The 19595-nt window shown below is 47.4% G+C and overlaps 1 protein-coding gene across 2 annotated transcripts; it reads right to left on the minus strand.

Annotated features, from left to right (window-relative positions):
* Positions 1-529: 529 nt before the first annotated feature.
* Positions 530-18819, minus strand: BCL7B (BAF chromatin remodeling complex subunit BCL7B). 2 transcript variants are annotated; one of them, XM_077294517.1, is made up of 6 exons: positions 18665-18819; positions 12830-12905; positions 11527-11605; positions 7008-7160; positions 2208-2287; positions 530-1307 (listed from the first exon to the last, which is right to left on the minus strand). In XM_077294517.1, exons 1-6 carry the CDS (start codon positions 18754-18756, stop codon positions 1218-1220), a joined length of 570 nt encoding a protein of 189 aa, XP_077150632.1. In that variant the 5' UTR covers positions 18757-18819; the 3' UTR covers positions 530-1217. The 2 variants fall into 2 exon arrangements, with proteins under 2 accessions (XP_077150632.1, XP_077150633.1); XM_077294518.1 differs by lacking the exon at positions 18665-18819 and adding an exon at positions 18085-18189.
* Between the last annotated feature and the right edge of the window lie 776 nt (positions 18820-19595).

The following is a 19595-nucleotide window of genomic DNA, read 5'->3' on the forward strand; positions in this document are numbered from 1 at the left end:
TCCTCGCAGGGTTGTAGGTCTCCTACCTCAGGAACAGGAAACCACACTGAGGTGTATGGAGAGGTCCCGCCTTTATATTCTGTAGGTTTCCTGTTACTGGGGTGGATACTGTCGCTGTACAGTCCTGTCAGGGTGTAGGGAAAATAGGAATTACTTATCTGTCAAACCCTTACTGCTTCCGCACCTGCTCCTTGTTAACATGGCGGCAGTGGAGTTGTGTCGTCTACAACATGTGACCAATCATTGGCCTTGGCGGTGTCCTGCCGTCTCTCTTCGTATCACTACTGAGTTTTTGGCCACTTTTTAACTTTTGTTTTTTTTCCCTATCTTGATGAAGTGCATTGCTCTTTTATCACCATTTCTTCCTTATTTCCCATTACAATTTATATTAGAAAGTAGCATGATTTGTATCAATTTGTTCAGATTGTTTACTTTATTTGCAATCGGTAAGATATCAACAAACTCTGTAATTTTCATATTTTTACAAAATATATTTTTTTTAATTTTCAAATAAATCTCAGAGACCTCCTGAAACAGGTTGGTTCATTTATTAAAAATATCTTTGTAATCAAACACATCCAACATCCATCATCCTCAATACTAAAAAATAAGAACATGGAATATAAACATAGAATATAGAAGTTCTCTATAGGTTTTCTATTAGGAATGGAGCTGTGTAATCTTAGAATCTGGATTAGAAATCTAATAATTTATAAGTGCTTGGTGTAGAAAACCACTTCTTTACAGGTTACTGGAAATAAAATCATGGCATCTGATTGTGCACCCGGCAAGTGCGCCATGATAATCCCCTGACCAAGTCCTGTAAAGGCCTTCAACACATGGCAGGGAGCGGCATTTTATACATGTGCTTTAATCATTGTAATCAGTAATGATTGTGTAGGCTATGCAGACTTCATATAAGAATAGGTAAGCCGTGACATGGTACATTTAGAAATGGCCAGCTGACAAAAAGCAGGAACATGGCACAATAAGCGGTGGCATCTTATGGAAATGATCCAAGCATTAGTACCATATGGTACCGGTGATGATTGTGATTAATGGAGTAGGCTATTACTCTATCACTTTGCATTCTGGACTGGGCCTCGGTGAGACGTGTTATCATTCCCTCCCTTTAAAAAGGTAATTGCACGACTTCCAGCCTCCAGTGCAAGCGTTGTCATCTAAGGCAAAATCATTAGCAGTGTATTCATTTGGCACTAGCTTTTCAATGCAGTGTGAGGATGGGAAGGCACATCAGGGCACGCTCTCTTCAATGGCGGCGCCCCAGGCTCATCCGGATCTTCTGCCTGGGGTATGAAGAATAGATTTCACAATCAGAATTCATCCTGCGGTATCAAAACGCTCATACAAAAAAATTCTATTATTTACACAAGTGTCTCCATACATTTACTTTTGCACTTGTGCTTTCCTCAACCTTCTGATCTGCACATTTTATTAATTAAAGCTGTCCTAATGTAAACTCTCTATGATACACTCCAAAAAATGGTCCATGGCAAAGCAATTACCACTGAATCAAAGCTTTGCACATACAAGCTGCTCATCCAGTCTGAGTTTAAGGCTATGTTCACATGCTGCGGATTACAGTACAATGTAAACCTATGGGAAACGCAATCCGCAGTGCACATGCTGCGTAAAAAAACGCAAGTTTACATTCCGCAGCATGTCAATTCTTTGTGTGGAATCCGCAGCGGTTTTACACCTGCTCCATAATAGAAAACTGCAGGTGTAAAACCGCAGTGGAATCCGCACAAAAAAACGCGATAAATCCGCGGGTAAAATACAGAGCCTTTTACCTGCGGTTTTCACAAATCCGCTGCGGAAAAATCCGCAGACCTCAAGAATACGTGTGCACATACCCTAAGGGTTCACCCGCATTGGCTTATAACATGGCCAAGTTTTCTCGGATAGCACTCGGACCTATGTTATTCTACATATGGGACAGTGCAGATCTGAGATTTTTTGCAGATTTGGCATGAGAAAACAATCACAGCATGCTGCGAGTGCATCTGATAATTTTTTTTTCTTTTTTGCCAATACCGTTGTGGCAGGTGTGAAATAGATCACTGGAGAAAAAAAAATGTGTGTCTAGAGACTAACGTGAGCCTGAGAGGTACAAATTAAGTTCTGGATGAACTGAAATAATCCCCAAAACCCTCCTTCTATTAATATGGGAAACGATCTAGTACCTGAGCAGTAGATAAAGCGGGCTCCTCCTTAGTCAGAGTAGGGGGTTCATCCGCTACTTCAGAAGCAGGCACAGAGGGCTCTGGAAAACATACACAGGTCATCTACCAAACCACAGCCACAAACGTACAGGTCCGATCATTAGTAACCACAAGTAAGGTCAGTGTACGTGACACCTGGATAGTAAGGATGGAGGATAGTAAGGCTATGTGCACACGTTGCGGATTTTGCTGTGGATCCGCAGCGGTTTTGACGTTGCGGATCCGCAGCTGTTTTCCAAGAGTTTACAGTACCATGTAAACCTATGGAAAACAAAATCCGCAGAGGACATGCTGCGTAATAAAATGTGCGGAAATGCTGCATTGGTTATTCCGCAGCATGTTCATTCTTTGTGTGGATTCCGCAGCGGTTTACACCTGCTCCATAATAGGAATCCGCAGGTGTAAAACCGCAGGTGAAATCCGCAGGTAAAACGCACTGCTTTTTACATGCGGATTTCTCAAAACAGGTGCGGAAAAATCCGCAGAGGTTCCATCTATGTGTGCACATACCCTAAGGATGGAGGACAGTGGAAGACTCAGCTTTTATCAGGTTTTGCACCTTGATTAACTAAGGGTACTGTCACACAATGGCACTTTGATCGCTACGACGGCACGATCTGTGACGTTGCAGCGTCGTGTAATTATCGCTCCAGCGTCGTAGACTGCGGTCACACTTTGCAATGCACAACGCTGGAGCGATAATTTCATGACGTATTTGCGATGTAGAAGCCATTGGTTATTATGCGCACATCGTATACAATATCGTACACACCTATGTCACACGATGCAATCATGCCGCCACAGCGGGACATTAGACGACTAAAGAAAGTTTCAAACGTTCTGCTACGACGTACGATTCTCAGCGGGATCCCTGATCGCACTAGCGTGTCAGACACTTCGATATCGAATAGATAACGCTGGAACGTCACGAATCGTGCCGTCGTAGCGATCAAAGTGCCACTGTGTGACAGTACCCTTACTTGTTAAATACTTGCCATATAGTGGCATTTGTCACTCCCGGGGTGTCCCAATTCTGGGAAAACCTGAAAGTTTTGTTGTTTTTACTGAATACCTTCAGAATACCTGTGGGGATCTTTTTATTTCAATCTGTGTGATATACTAACCTGTGCTGGCCACACATAGGACCAAAGCACATTGTTTTGGCCTTTGTTGAGCCAATTGAATCATGTGGATTCGTTTAGGGTATGTGCAAATGGAGTTTTGTTTATTTTTTTAGGTAGAAATGCTAAGAAAAATTAAAAAAAAAGAATGAACATATCTGGAGCAATGACAAAACAACTTGCTGTGCATACAGTTCAGTTTTTGTCACTTATGTTAACTGCTTCACTGTTCGAAAGCTGCGCATCGTTTAGAGCAGTGTTCCCAACTCCAGTCCTCAGGAGCCACCAACAAGTCATGTTTTCAGGATTGCCTTAGTATTGCACAAGGTGATAATTGCAGTACCTGGGCAGGAAAGAATTACATCCCCTGTGCTTGAGGAAGTTCTTGAGGACTGGAGTTGGGGAACACCGGTTTAGATGAAGGGACCGGTCAATTCTTCTGGTGTTTTCTACTAGAAAGCAGGCACTACTTTATGCATAGAATGTACAAAAAAAAAAAAAAAAAAAGTCCAAAGAGATACCAGAAAAGACACTTCATATAAAACCTCCAGGGACTTCCTATAGAAAAAAAAACTATGTGGATATGCTAACATCATATATGTGCACATACCTTTAAAGAAGTTGTCCTCTACTAGGACAACCCCTTCTTGATCTAAATGTTTTGGGCAGACAAAATAAAAAAAAAGCTTATATTCCCCTCCCGTTCCGGCGCTGTTCCAGCATTGAGAGATCAGCTGCAGATATGACTTCCTCTTCATGTTCAAAACGCCAGAAGGCGGGAACAGTGGCGCCAGCGCTGAATGGGCGCCGGGGTCACGTGTCATGACAACCGCACGAGAGCCCCAGGACCGCAAGTGAACATACTGCTGGAACAGCGCCGGCACGAGAGAGGAGTATAGGCATTTTTATTTCATCTGGCCCAAACATTTAGATCAAGAAAGGGTTGTCCTAGTAATGGACAATCTCTTTGAGTGTTTTTGTCAGGTAGTCAGTAGAGCTTGTTTCAATCATAAGATGAGGCAACATGTTCATCCTGTGATATTTTTGGCATTAGAGGGTTTTCCCAGCGATGATCACGACCCGCATTATGACAGCATATGTACAACTAGTCCCGTGAGGAAGCGGTGACTTTTGAACGCGAAACGCACGTTGGGGTATGTGACCAGGATCCAGACGGGACCTTTACTTCACTCCACATGGGTAATTAAATCTTGTTTTATTGCATTGTTTGCACATCGGTTCATGGCCATTATAACAGCACTTTATGCGCTCATACTATTAAGTCAGGCCGTTAGATACCAGTGGATATTTTCATGTGCATTTGCTAGCAGCACATTTGTTGTATATTGTGTCACTGTCCGGGACTGTGTTTTTAGGTCACTTTTGTATCAATGGATTTAGTCACGAAACTGTCACTTTTTCTTATATGGTAATACTATGTATATGGAAATTATGTGTTTTCAATAAAATTTTGTACTTTTGGTCTACCTTGCTGGCTATTGTTTGACTCATGGTTCTCCTGTTTTAGTAATATTTATATTTGAGTTGCTAACAATTTTTTGTGATTTACAGCTGATGTTTATTTATGTATATGTACAAATCAGCCAGGACACATGTATGACGAGTAGGCGTCAAGCCTGTGTTCTGTCAGGTTTCTCTAGATGTGATGTCATTAGCGCCTCTCCTGTTCTGATGCAGAAATGAGTGGTGCCAGAATCACCCTTTAAACCCTAAAGTATAGTACTGAGGTATCGGTGACATACCAACAATCACATCAAACCTTTTTTTATGTGCTTTTGTCTTCAAAATGTGAAATGTTCCCAGAGCCATTATTACAGGCAAACATGGGCATTAATCCAAGTAAAATGCATAATGCCACATGCACACGCTCAGTATTTGGTCAGTTTTTTACCTCAGTATTCGTAAGCCAAAACCAGGAGTGGGTGATATATAAATACAGAAGTGGTGACGTGTTTCTATTATATTGTAGAACAATCTTGAGCACTCCGTGCTGGTGATATTAACAGTTCATAATTGATAAAGAAGGTTTTTTTGATGAATAAAAGTGAAACTTTATTCTGGGAATTCACAGCCAAAAATGAATACAACAGAAGACAATATCCTGACGTTTCGGCCTTTTTCAAGGGTTTTTCTGTAGGTAGGAGGAACGTGTGTATGGTGTGTCCCAGGGAAGTGAGGTGGTCGTGAGGTGGTGTTTCTATTATACTTTTCCTCTGATTGTTCCACACCTGGTTTTGGCTTACAAATACTGAGGTAAAGTACTGACCAAATACTGATAGTGTGAAAATGGTCTTAGTGAAAACCAGGTAGAAAACACGTTGGAATGGAGGACTATGAGTGACAGATGTGTCCGACCCTTGCTTACAAAGTTCTGTATTTTGTCAAGAATGTAATGGTGTGAAATCACATAACGCAGCAAAAAGATAAATTCAGGTTTATTGCCAGTTATAAGCTGTAGAATAAATTAACTAAATCTATGGTACATTAGATGTTTCTACCTAGTAATCTGAGACTTAAGGCCCCGTCTCACATAGCGATTTACCAACGATCACGACCAGCGATACGACCTGGCCGTGATCGTTGGTAAGTCGCTGTGTGGTCGCTGGGGAGCTGTCACACAGACCGCTCTCCCCAGCGACCAACGATCAGGGGAACGACTTCGGCATCGTTGAAACTGTCTTCAACGATGCCGAAGTCCCCCTGCAGCACCCGGGTAACCAGGGTAAACATCGGGTTACTAAGCGCAGGGCCGCGCTTAGTAACCCGATGTTTACCCTGGTTACCAAAAAAACAAACAGTACATACTCGCCTTTCGGTGTCCAGGTCCCTTGCCGTCTGCTTCCTGCTCTCACTGAGTGCCGCTGTACACTGAGAGCAGAGCGCAGCGGTGACGTCACTGCTGTGCTCTCACTTCTCACTGTACGGCCGGCACTCAGTGAGAGCAGGAAGCAGACGGCAAGGGACCTGGACACCGAAAGGCGAGTATGTATTGTTTGTTTTTTTTTACATTTACGCTGGTAACCAGGGTAAACATCGGGTTACTAAGCGCGGCCCTGCGCTTAGTAACCCGATGTTTACCCTGGTTACCAGTGAAGACATCGCTGGATCGGTGTCACACACACCGATTCAGCGATGTCAGCGGGGCCTCAACGACCAAAAAAAGGTCCAGGCCATTCCGACACGACCAGCGATCTCGCAGCAGGGGCCTGATCGCTGGTACGTGTCACACATAGCGAGATCGCTATGGAGGTCGCTGTTGCGTCACAAAACTTGTGACTCAGCAGCGATCTCGCTAGCGATCTCGCTATGTGAGACGGGGCCTTTAGATGCCTCCAAGTGCTAGAAAGGTCAACAAAAAATGAAACGATAACTATACAATTATAGAAAAAAGTGTTTCAGCCATGTTCTGCCAATACACGGCTAGTCATAGGAAAATTAGCAATCCAACATGCGCTACATTTCAGAAGAAGTTTGGAAGATACAGTTATATTATCTGTAGCATGTTTTGTACATATAACAGCCCCCCCCCCAAAAAAAATCTACATATATATATATTTCTTAGACATGGCGCTGATTTCTCCGGTGACAGCACACATCATGATACGTCAGGTATCCTTACCATCCAGACTCTCCTGTCCCAGTGTTGGGGGCTGGGAGTCCGCGGTGTGCACAGGACTAGGTGACTCGCTATGTGTCGGGCTTGGGCTGGAGGTGCTGCTCTCCACCTTTGGGTGATATACATCAGACAAGGAACTTTGGTTACTGGTTTCATCTGCAAGGAAATAAACATCCTCATGAACAGAATGTTAAAAGTCCAGTCAATTAAATACCTAGAAAACTGGAAGAGCCCAAGCAATGGCGATATCTGAGGAGCCACTCTGCACTTAGGGTATAGTCACACATGGCATTTTGGCCAAGTACATTACTCAGTGTATTTATTGTGTAAAATACACTGCATTTTGCGATTTTAGCATAATCAATGCTATTTCTGATATCTCATGCACACGCTGCAGGGTTTTAATTTCCCAAATGGAATTTTGAGGCCTTCTGAATTTTTTGGCCAAGATGTAGCAGGTCAACTCTTTCAGCGTTTTTTGCAGCACTTTTCACCCATTCAAAAAAACTCAATATAAAAATGTTGCAAAAAAAAAAGCAGACAAAAAACGCAACAAAAATGTGGGGATTGTAAGCAACATGTGAACATACCCTTAGAGGCTTGCGGGTACTGCTTGCATGCAGTAAAACTTGCACAAAAGCTGGTCGTACATATGAGATAGCTGTTTGCCGATCGAATGTTTGGCTGGCATCTTTTCTCCAGACTCCCCCATGCACATGAGCGCTAAGCTCAGCTTTTATGTGTTTTCACAAGAACATCAGAGGTCGTTCACGCCAGGTTTTGCCATATTTCTTATAATGTAGGTATTTGGGTACTTTAATTCAACATCCTGAATTAAAAGTGGCCACTAACCTTAGAATTTTGTTCATTCAACCCTTCACACCCCAACAGTCCTATACAGATACATGCGAGAGAGGGGAATAAGTCTCTGCTCAGGAACTCATGCATCAGATGATCTCTTGCGGGAACAAAGGATCGGGCAGACTGACATCCAATATGCCAGATCAGAGGATAATAAAGAGACCCTCATACACATTGGCCAACCATCTAATCTTGCAGAAATCAATAGATTTGGCCGTCTTATATCTAATGTGAATGGGCACCTTAACATCACATTCCGATAAAGGTATATAACGATTTCTAAGATGAAGGTACTGATGTGTAGCAGCTCACACACTGCTGAAAAAAACACAAAAGAAACACTTAAACAACACAATGTAACTTCAAGTTAATCACAATTCTGTGAAATCAACTTGTCCAGCTATGAAGCAACACAAATTGTGACTCAAATTCTCCTGCTGTTGTGGAGATGGAACAGACAACAGGTAGAAATGATAGACAATTAGACAACCACTATAATGGAGTGATTCTGCAGGCGGTGACCACAGACCATTCCCCTCTTCTCATCCTTTTAGGATGTTTTGGTCACTTTTGCATTTTGTCATTGCTTTCACCCCTAGAGGTCCTGTACAGTAGCATGAGGCGATATCTACAAACCACAGAAGTTGCTCAGGTAGTGCAGCTCATCCAGGATGACACATCAATGTGAGCTGCGGCAAGAAGGGTAGCTGTGTCTGTCAGCACAATGTCCAGAGCTTGGAACAGATACCAGGAGACAGGCCAGTACACCAGGAGACATGGAGGGGTCTGTAGGAGGGCAAAGCCCCAGAAGCAGGACCACTACCTCCTCCTTTGTGCAAGGAGTAACAGTGCCAAAAACCTGCAAAATGGCCTCCAGCAGGCCACTAACATCCATGTGTCTGCTCAAACTGTCAGAAACAGACTACATGAGGGTGGTATGAGTGCCCGACGTCCATAAGTGGGTGTTGTACTGACAGCCCAACACCGTGCAGGGCAATTGGCATTTGCCAGAGAACACCAAGATTGCCAGATTTGATATTGGCGTAGTGTGTTCTTCACGGATGAGGGCAAGTTCACACTGAGCAAATGTGACAAACGTGAGAGAGTCTGCAGACGCCGTGGAGAATGTTCTGCTGCCTGCAACATCCTCCAGCATGACCAGTTTGGCAGTGGGTCAGTAATGGTGTGGGAAGGAATTTGTTTGGAGGACCGCACAGCCCTCTATGTGCTAGCCAAAGGTACCCTGACTGCCATTAGGTATCGGGATGAGATCCTCAGACCCCTTGTGAGACCATATGCAGGTGCAGTGGGTCCCGGGTTCCTTCTGATGCATGACAATAATAGGCCTCATGTGGCTGGAATGTGTCAGCAGTTCCTGCATGATGAAGGCATTGAAGCTATGGACTGGCCCACCCGTTCCCCAGCCCTGAATCCAATCGAGCACATCTGGGACATCATGACTCGTTCCATCCACCGACGAAACGTTGCACCACAGACTGTCCAGGAGTTGACTGATGCTTTAATCCAAATCTGGTAGGAGATCCCTCAGGAGAACATCCGCCACCTTATCAGGAGCATGCCCAGGTGTTTTAAGGGAGGTCACACAGGCACGTGGAGGCCACACACACACACACACACACACTACTGAGCATCATTTCCTTGTTTTGGGGCATTTCCACTGAAGTTGGATCAGCCTTTAATTTGATTTTCCACTTTGGTTTTAAGTATCATTCCAAGTGCAGACCTCCATGGGATATTAATTTTGATTTACACTGATCATGTTTTATTGTTCTCAACGCATTCTATATATACACATACATACATGCGCACACACACACGTATACAGTACAGACCAAAAGTTTGGACACACCTTCTCATTTAAAGATTTTTCTGTATTTTGATGACTATGAAATTTGTACATTCACACTGAAGGCATCAAAACTATGAATTAACACATGTGGAATTATATACTTAACAAAAATGTGTGAAACAACTCAAATTATGTTTTATATTCTAGGTTCTTTAAAGTAGCCACCTTTTGCTTTGATGACTGCTTTGCACACTCTTGGCATTCTCTTGATGAGCTTCAAGAGGTAGTCACCAGGAATGGTTTTCACTTCACAGGTGTGCCCTCTCAGGTTTAATAAGTGGGATTCCTTCCCTTATAAATGGGGTTGGGACCATCAGTTGTGTTGTGCAGAAGTCTGGTGGATACACAGCTGATAGTCCTACTGAATAGACTGTTAGAATTTGTATTATAGCAAGAAAAAAGTAGCTAAGTAAAGAAAAACGAGTGGCCATCATTACTTTAAGAAATGAAGGTCAGTCCGAAAAATTGGGCAAACTTTGAAAGTGTCCCCAAGTGCAGTGGCAAAAACCATCAAGCGCTACAAAGAAACTGGCTCACATGAGGACCGCCCCAGGAAAGGAAGACCAAGAATCACCTCTGCTTCTGAGGATAAGTTTATCCGAGTCACCAGCCTCAGAAATCGCAGGTTAACAGCAGCTCAGATTAGAGACCAGGTCAATGCCACACAGAGTTCTAGCAGCAGATACATCTCTACAACAACTGTTAAGAGGAGACTTTGAGCAGCAGGCCTTCATGGTAAAATAGCTGCTAGGAAACCACTGCTAAGGACAGGCAACAAGCAGAAGAGACTTGTTTGGGCTAAAGAACACAAGGAATGGACATTAGACCAGTGGAAATCTGTGCTTTGGTCTGATGAGTCCAAATTTGAGATCTTTGGTTCCAACCACCGTATCTTTGTGCGACGCAGAAGAGGTGAACGGATGGACTCTACATGCCTGGTTCCCACCGTGAAGCATGGAGGGGGAGGTGTGATGGTGTGGGGGTGCTTTGCTGGTGACACTGTTGGGGATTTATTCAAAATTGAAGGCATACTGAACCAGCATGGCTACCACAGCATCTTGCAGAGGCATGCTATTCCATCCGGTTTGCGTTTAGTTGGACCATCATTTATTTTTCAACAGGACAATGACCCCAAACACACCTCCAGGCTGTGTAAGGGCTATTTGACCAAGAAGGAGAGTGATGGGGTGCTACGCCAGATGACCTGGCCTCCACAGTCACCAGACCTGAACCCAATCGAGATGGTTTGGGGTGAGCTGGACCGCAGAGTGAAGGCAAAAGGGCCAACAAGTGCTAAGCATCTCTGGGAACTCCTTCAAGATTGTTGGAAGACCATTCCCGGTGACTACCTCTTGAAGCTCATCAAGAGAATGCCAAAAGCGTGCAAGGCAGTCATCAAAGCAAAAGGTGGCTACTTTGAAGAACCTAGAATATAAGACATATTTTCCGTTGTTTCACACTTTTTTGTTAAGTATATAATTCCACATATGTTAATTCATAGTTTTGTTGCCTTCAGTGTGAATGTACAATTTTCATAGTCATGAAAATACAGAAAAATCTTTAAATGAGAAGGGGTATCCAAACTTTTGGTCTGTACTGTATATTTTTTTCTACAATGGGAAATGAGATGCTCGGCCATCGATGAGGGCAAATACCAAGCAGGGCTCTTAAGTGGCCATTAAAAAAAAAAAAAAAAGTTACTGAACAGTAGAAAAAGCTTTTCAAATGTATCTAAACAGATGCTGGCAAGTTTTCCAGGTTTCTTCTTACTTTGTACCAAATGCATCTTACCCTGAAATTCCAGCAAAAGCGAGGAGTTGGCAGTGGATGAAGAATTTTCCAGAGTGGCATTTCCTTTCACCTTCTCTTTCTGATGAGAAATACAGAAGATGAAGATTACATTTCCTACATATAAGACGAAGGATAGCCGCTGCACACATGGGCTAATGTATCTGACGTTCCCCGATTATAAAGTAATAATGTTGTAGATATGAAAACTTTTCACGGCCAGCAAACCTTTTGTATCTCTAAGGGTATGTGCACACGTTGCAGATTCTCTGCGGATCCGCAGCGTTTTTTGCAGTGCAGAAACGCTGCAGATCCGCAATTGATTTACAGTACAATGTAAATTAATGAGAAAAAAAAAATGCTGTGCACACTTTGCGGAAAATCCGCTGCGGAAACGCTGCGGTTTAAAAGAAGTAGCATGTCACTTCTTTTTTGTGAATCTGCAGCGTTTTTGTACCCAATCCATTATAGAAAACCGCAGGGGTAAAAAACGCAGCAAATCCGCAAGAAAACCGCAGCAAAAACGCACAAAAAAACGCAGGTGCGTTTTCTGCCAGGAGAGACAGAATCCGCACCAGATATTCCTAAGCCGAATCCGCAACGTGTGCACATACCCTAAGGCCCCATTCACATATAGGTTTTTTTTTTCAGAAAAAAAAATAAAAAGCAATCTTCATCCAAGTATCCAATTTTACCGTCTGCCAGTTTTTTTATATTTTCAAGCCTCTTCTAGCCGCTAGTCAGTGAAAAGCAGACAGTACACGGATGTAACGTGGATCACTTGAATGAGCGGTTTTCATTCACATACTGCAGCAAAGTCGGACTTTTGTCTGTATGGACAGTACATGTATGTGAAACTCAGACCTGTGAATGGGGCTTTACTGAGTAACATTTTTATTTTGGTTGGCCGGGGATCATATCTTTAAGATTATTATGTTGTTTTTTTTTCTGAGAGCAAATAATGACTCTATGCCCCCTCCATCACTATAGCATTGTAATCCGGGTGACCAGCTGCGGGACCGGAGGAGCCACCTGAGAGGAGACACCGGATTGACGCAGGATTCGAAAGGAGAGTTACGATTATTTTACAGTCACATGGCCTGAAAATCTTTTAAAATCCCAGGAAACCCCTTTTAATTTAGACAGTTTACATAAAAAAACAGTAGAGTACCCCTTTAAAAAAAGGATCACAGGACAAAATTTTCCTTAGACTCATTGACTCCGTAAATATAAAATAATAAATACAATAAAAAAAATATATTTTCCATAAAAAACTCCAGTTTAATTTTTTGGTATATATACGCACATCTCTTCCGTCAATAACAGGGACCCATTTAAATATCCGCAGGGACGTGTCACCAACCGTCACCCATTTCTTCTCCCTGAAATATAAATAATATCAGTACAGTACATGATCCCCGAGGACGGTAATTCTGTGGTCGTCCATGCATGCAGTGTGTGATTACCTCTACTGTGGCCATTTCTAACCTCAGGATAACGCCGGATCCATTTTTTACTTGCTGGATCCATAAGAAATAGAAGAAAACGGATGGTGAATTAACGGATCCGTTTCCCATAGACATCAGTGTTAAACAAATGGATCCTGCAGAGATCAGTTATTTAAAAAACGGACTAAAAAGTTATTTCTGCACAACTTTCTTGCCGTCAGATTGCTGCTGGATCCATACTGCACGTGTGAACAAAGCCTGAGATAATTAAGGTAACTTTTTTTGGTTGCAGTTTTTAGTGTTTTTTTCCTCTGCTATTTTAACCTGTTTTAGTATGTTAAGATTTAAAAAAATAAAACTATTTGGTTTTGGAAACGTCCTGCTTGCTCAGTGACTTGCGTAGCTTTCAGAACACTTTCTCACCGTGGGACCCTTATCAATCGCACAATAGACTTCTAAGGAGCGCACACAGTATGGAGTCAACAGAAAACATAGGCTACAGCCGAGCACGTCTTAGGGGTCAATTGTGCGATCTGCTGGCTAAAAATGAAACATCAAGAAGAAAGTTTACTCCTTAATCCTTCAATACAGCATAAAGTGCGACATTCTGACCAATCAGGGCCCGTGCGATCATTGCAGGGGTCCGAGCCACACTTCCCTTCCAAAAGGCGGAATCGAAAATAACCACAGAAAAGGCTAATCCCAAAATAAGTTCTCCTGAGGATAGGGAATATTGTCATACTGATCACTGGGGTCCCCACAAATCCTGAAAACGGGGCTCAGGAACCCATCTGGAGTACACAGGCTGGACCGCAGCTCGTCGCCATAGGACTGCTGGAAATAGTGGAGCGCTGGAACTCCGCTCATCACCATAGGACTGCTGGAAATAGTGGAGCACTGGACCTCCGCTCGTGGCCATAGGACTGCTGGAAATAGTGGAGCGCTGGACCTCCGCTCATCACCATAGGACATAGGACTGCTGGAAATAGTGGAGCGCTGGACCTCTGCTCGTTGTCATAGGACTGCTGGAAATAGTGGAGCGCTGGACCTCCGCTCGTCGCCATAGGACTGCTGGAAATAGTGGAGCGCTGGACCTCTGCTCGTGGCCATAGGACTGCTGGAAATAGTGGAGCGCTGGACCTCTGCTCGTGGCCATAGGACTGCTGGAAATAGTGGAGCGCTGGACCTCTGCTCGTCGCCATAGGACTGCTGGAAATAGTGGAGCGCTGGACCTCCGCTCGTTGTCATAGGACTGCTGGAAATAGTGGAGTGCTGGCCCTCCGCTTGTTGTCATAGGACTGCTGTAAACAGTGGAGCGCTGGACCTCCGCTCATCACCATAGGACTGCTGGAAATAGTGGAGCACTGGACCTCCGCTCGTGGCCATAGGACTGCTGGAAATAGTGGAGCGCTGGACCTCTGCTCGTTGCCATAGGACATAGGACTGCTGGAAATAGTGGAGCGCTGGTCCTCTGCTCGTGGCCATAGGACTGCTGGAAATAGTGGAGCGCTGGACCTCTGCTCGTTGCCATAGGACTGCTGGAAATAGTGGAGCGCTGGACCTCTGCTCGTTGCCATAGGACTGCTGGAAATAGTGGAGCGCTGGACCTCCGCTCATCACCATAGGACATAGGACTGCTGGAAATAGTGGAGCACTGGTCCTCCGCTCGTGGCCATAGGACTGCTGGAAATAGTGGAGCGCTGGACCTCTGCTCGTTGCCATAGGACTGCTGGAAATAGTGGAGCGCTGGACCTCTGCTCGTGGCCATAGGACTGCTGGAAATAGTGGAGCGCTGGACCTCCGCTCGTGGCCATAGGACTGCTGGAAATAGTGGAGCGCTGGACCTCCGCTCATCACCATAGGACATAGGACTGCTGGAAATAGTGGAGCGCAGGACCTCCGCTCATCACCATAGGACATAGGACTGCTGGAAATAGTGGAGCGCAGGACCTCCGCTCATCACCATAGGACATACGACTGCTGGAAATAGTGGAGCGCAGGACCTCCGCTCATCACCATAGGACATAGGACTGCTGGAAATAGTGGAGCGCTGGTCCTCCTCTCGTGGCCATAGGACTGCTGGAAATAGTGGAGCGCTGGACCTCTGCTCGTTGCCATAGGACTGCTGGAAATAGTGGAGCGCTGGACCTCCGCTCATCACCATAGGACTGCTGGAAATAGTGGAGCGCTGGACCTCTGCTCGTTGCCATAGGACTGCTGGAAATAGTGGAGCGCTGGACCTCTGCTCGTGGCCATAGGACTGCTGGAAATAGTGGAGCGCTGGACCTCTGCTCGTGGCCATAGGACTGCTGGAAATAGTGGAGTGCTGGACCTCTGCTCGTGGCCATAGGACTGCTGGAAATAGTGGAGCGCTGGACCTCTGCTCGTTGCCATAGGACTGCTGGAAATAGTGGAGCGCTGGACCTCCGCTCATCACCATAGGACATAGGACTGCTGGAAATAGTGGAGCGCTGGACCTCCGCTCGTCGCCATAGGACTGCTGGAAATAGTGGAGCGCTGGTCCTCCGCTCGTGGCCATAGGACTGCTGGAAATAGTGGAGCGCTGGACCTCCGCTCATCACCATAGGACATAGGACTGCTGGAAATAGTGGAGCGCTGGTCCTCCGCTCGTGGCCATAGGACTGCTGGAAATAGTGGAGCGCTGGACCTCTGCTCGTTGCCATAGGACTGCTGGAAATAGTGGAGCGCTGGACCTCTGCTCGTGGCCATAGGACTGCTGGAAATAGTGGAGCGCTGGACCTCCGCTCGTGGCCATAGGACTGCTGGAAATAGTGGAGCGCTGGACCTCCGCTCATCACCATAGGACATAGGACTGCTGGAAATAGTGGAGCGCTGGACCTCTGCTCGTCGTCATAGGACTGCTGGAAATAGTGGAGCGCTGGACCTCCGCTCGTCGCCATAGGACTGCTGGAAATAGTGGAGCGCTGGACCTCTGCTCGTGGCCATAGGACTGCTGGAAATAGTGGAGTGCTGGACCTCTGCTCGTGGCCATAGGACTGCTGGAAATAGTGGAGCGCTGGACCTCTGCTCGTTGCCATAGGACTGCTGGAAATAGTGGAGCGCTGGACCTCCGCTCATCACCATAGGACATAGGACTGCTGGAAATAGTGGAGCGCTGGTCCTCCGCTCGTGGCCATAGGACTGCTGGAAACAGTGGAGCGCTGGACCTCTGCTCGTGGCCATAGGACTGCTGGAAATAGTGGAGTGCTGGACCTCTGCTCGTGGCCATAGGACTGCTGGAAATAGTGGAGCGCTGGACCTCTGCTCGTTGCCATAGGACTGCTGGAAATAGTGGAGCGCTGGACCTCCGCTCATCACCATAGGACATAGGACTGCTGGAAATAGTGGAGCGCTGGACCTCCGCTCGTCGCCATAGGACTGCTGGAAATAGTGGAGCGCTGGTCCTCCGCTCGTGGCCATAGGACTGCTGGAAATAGTGGAGCGCTGGACCTCCGCTCATCACCATAGGACTGCTGGAAATAGTGGAGCGCTGGTCCTCCGCTCGTGGCCATAGGACTGCTGGAAATAGTGGAGCGCTGGACCTCTGCTCGTTGCCATAGGACTGCTGGAAATAGTGGAGCGCTGGACCTCCGCTCATCACCATAGGACTGCTGGAAATAGTGGAGCGCTGGACCTCTGCTCGTTGCCATAGGACTGCTGGAAATAGTGGAGCGCTGGACCTCTGCTCGTGGCCATAGGACTGCTGGAAATAGTGGAGCGCTGGACCTCCGCTCGTGGCCATAGGACTGCTGGAAATAGTGGAGCGCTGGACCTCCGCTCATCACCATAGGACATAGGACTGCTGGAAATAGTGGAGCGCTGGACCTCTGCTCGTCGTCATAGGACTGCTGGAAATAGTGGAGCGCTGGACCTCTGCTCGTGGCCATAGGACTGCTGGAAATAGTGGAGTGCTGGACCTCTGCTCGTGGCCATAGGACTGCTGGAAATAGTGGAGCGCTGGACCTCCGCTCGTCGCCATAGGACTGCTGGAAATAGTGGAGCGCTGGACCTCTGCTCGTGGCCATAGGACTGCTGGAAATAGTGGAGCGCTGGACCTCCGCTCATCACCATAGGACATAGGACTGCTGGAAATAGTGGAGCGCTGGTCCTCCGCTCGTGGCCATAGGACTGCTGGAAATAGTGGAGCGCTGGACCTCCACTCGTTGTCATAGGACTGCTGGAAATAGTGGAGCGCTCGACCTCTGCTCGTCGCCATAGGACTGCTGGAAATAGTGGAGCGCTGGACCTCCGCTCGTGGCCATAGGACTGCTGGAAATAGTGGAGCGCTGGACCTCTGCTCGTGGCCATAGGACTGCTGGAAATAGTGGAGCGCTGGACCTCCGCTCATCACCATAGGACATAGGACTGCTGGAAATAGTGGAGCGCTGGTCCTCCGCTCGTGGCCATAGGACTGCTGGAAATAGTGGAGCGCTGGACCTCCACTCGTTGTCATAGGACTGCTGGAAATAGTGGAGCGCTCGACCTCTGCTCGTCGCCATAGGACTGCTGGAAATAGTGGAGCGCTGGACCTCCGCTCGTGGCCATAGGACTGCTGGAAATAGTGGAGCGCTGGACCTCTGCTCGTGGCCATAGGACTGCTGGAAATAGTGGAGCGCTGGACCTCCGCTCATCACCATAGGACATAGGACTGCTGGAAATAGTGGAGTGCTGGTCCTCCGCTCGTGGCCATAGGACTGCTGGAAATAGTGGAGCGCTGGACCTCCACTCGTTGTCATAGGACTGCTGGAAATAGTGGAGCGCTGGACCTCTGCTCGTCGCCATAGGACTGCTGGAAATAGTGGAGCGCTGGACCTCTGCTCGTCGCCATAGGACTGCTGGAAATCATGGAGCGCTGGACCTCCGCTCGTTGTCATAGGACTGCTGGAAATAGTGGAGCGCTGGACTCTGCTTTCTCCAGCAGTCCCATAGACACCATTCTACAGGGGGTCCCAATATCTGTTTAGAGGACTGCTGGGGGTCCCAGTGATCAGCGGGTTATCGCATATCCTATAGGCATGGGGGTGTGAGAGGAGGGGGTCGCCCATCAGTAATACATCGGGTCAGCTTTCCTGCCAGCTACAGGTGGCTTCACCTGACTGGGTGGCAGGACCAGGGTGACGCTTTATGTTGACTCCATGAATGATTACTGGGAGAAGGAGCCAGTGCCTGACATGTGTCAGTGCCGCATCTGCGCATGTGCCGCGGGTCCATACATATCACACATGTGGTCACCATGACCAAACCCACAACTGTAAAAAAAAGTGAATGACGTCATTAATATGCAAATGAATCGCGGCCATACTGCCCTCGTCTGCTTCTCTGGCCCATTCCCATGGCAACCATACGCACCGGATTCCTTTGACAGGATAAGACCCTTCGCGCAGAGATCTGTTTATCCAATCACGGAATCTCTTTCCTGCTCGTGTCCTCCAACCAGAATCCTGCCGCCCAGACACGCCCCGCCGCTACTAACAGGAGAGCTGATGACAGCTCAGCCGCGCACAGGAGGCATCTGATTGGCTTCTGGTCACGTCACTCAGACGCTCGGCCAATCAACTGATCCCCCTTGGCAAGTTATTTGCCGGCTCCGAGGTCCCTTCTAAACGAGCGAGTCCCTCACCCACCTAGTCCAGTAGTGGCGCTCACTTTACTGACTCAGAACTAGCGCTCACCATCTGCGGACCTTCTCGATGGCCGCCATCACTTTTTTGATGTCATCTTTGGCCCGGCTTCGGGTCTCGGCTCTCACTGAACGGCCTGACATTTTCCTATCGACACCGCGGCGTGACGCCTGGAGGGGCGTGGCCTTATTGCATTCCGCTGGTGACGTCACGCTGGTTGTGAGGAGAGTGCAGATAAGTGGGCGGGATCTTTCACTCATAAACTTGTCTATGAGGGGCGAGCGGCAAAACTCGGCTCTGACGGGAGGCTCTGTGCAGACCGGCGGCCCGCTCATTACCGGAGATGGCCTGTAGGTCAGACCGGCGGCCCGCTCATTACCGGAGATGGCCCATAGGTCAGACCGGCGGCCCGCTCATTACCGGAGATGGCCCATAGGTCAGACCGGCGGCCTGCTCATTACCAGAGATGGCCCATAGGTCAGACCGGCGGCCCCGCTAATTACCAGAGATGGCCTGTAGGTCAGACCGGCGGCCCCGCTCATTACCAGAGATGGCCCATAGGTCAGACCGGCGGCCCCGCTAATTACCAGAGATGGCCCATAGGTCAGACCGGCGGCCCCGCTCATTACCAGAGATGGCCTATAGGTCAGACCGGCGGCCCCGCTCATTACCGGAGATGGCCCATAGGTCAGACCGGCGGCCCGCTCATTACCGGAGATGGCCCATAGGTCAGACCGGCGGCCTGCTCATTACCAGAGATGGCCCATAGGTCAGACCGGCGGCCCCGCTCATTACCAGAGATGGCCTGTAGGTCAGACCGGCGGCCCCGCTCATTACCAGAGATGGCCCATAGGTCAGACCGGCGGCCCCGCTAATTACCAGAGATGGCCCATAGGTCAGACCGGCGGCCCCGCTCATTACCAGAGATGGCCTATAGGTCAGACCGGCGGCCCCGCTCATTACCGGAGATGGCCCATAGGTC

The sequence above is a fragment of the Ranitomeya variabilis genome, chromosome 3 (assembly GCF_051348905.1).
Source record: "Ranitomeya variabilis isolate aRanVar5 chromosome 3, aRanVar5.hap1, whole genome shotgun sequence".
Classification (NCBI taxonomy): domain Eukaryota; kingdom Metazoa; phylum Chordata; class Amphibia; order Anura; family Dendrobatidae; genus Ranitomeya; species Ranitomeya variabilis.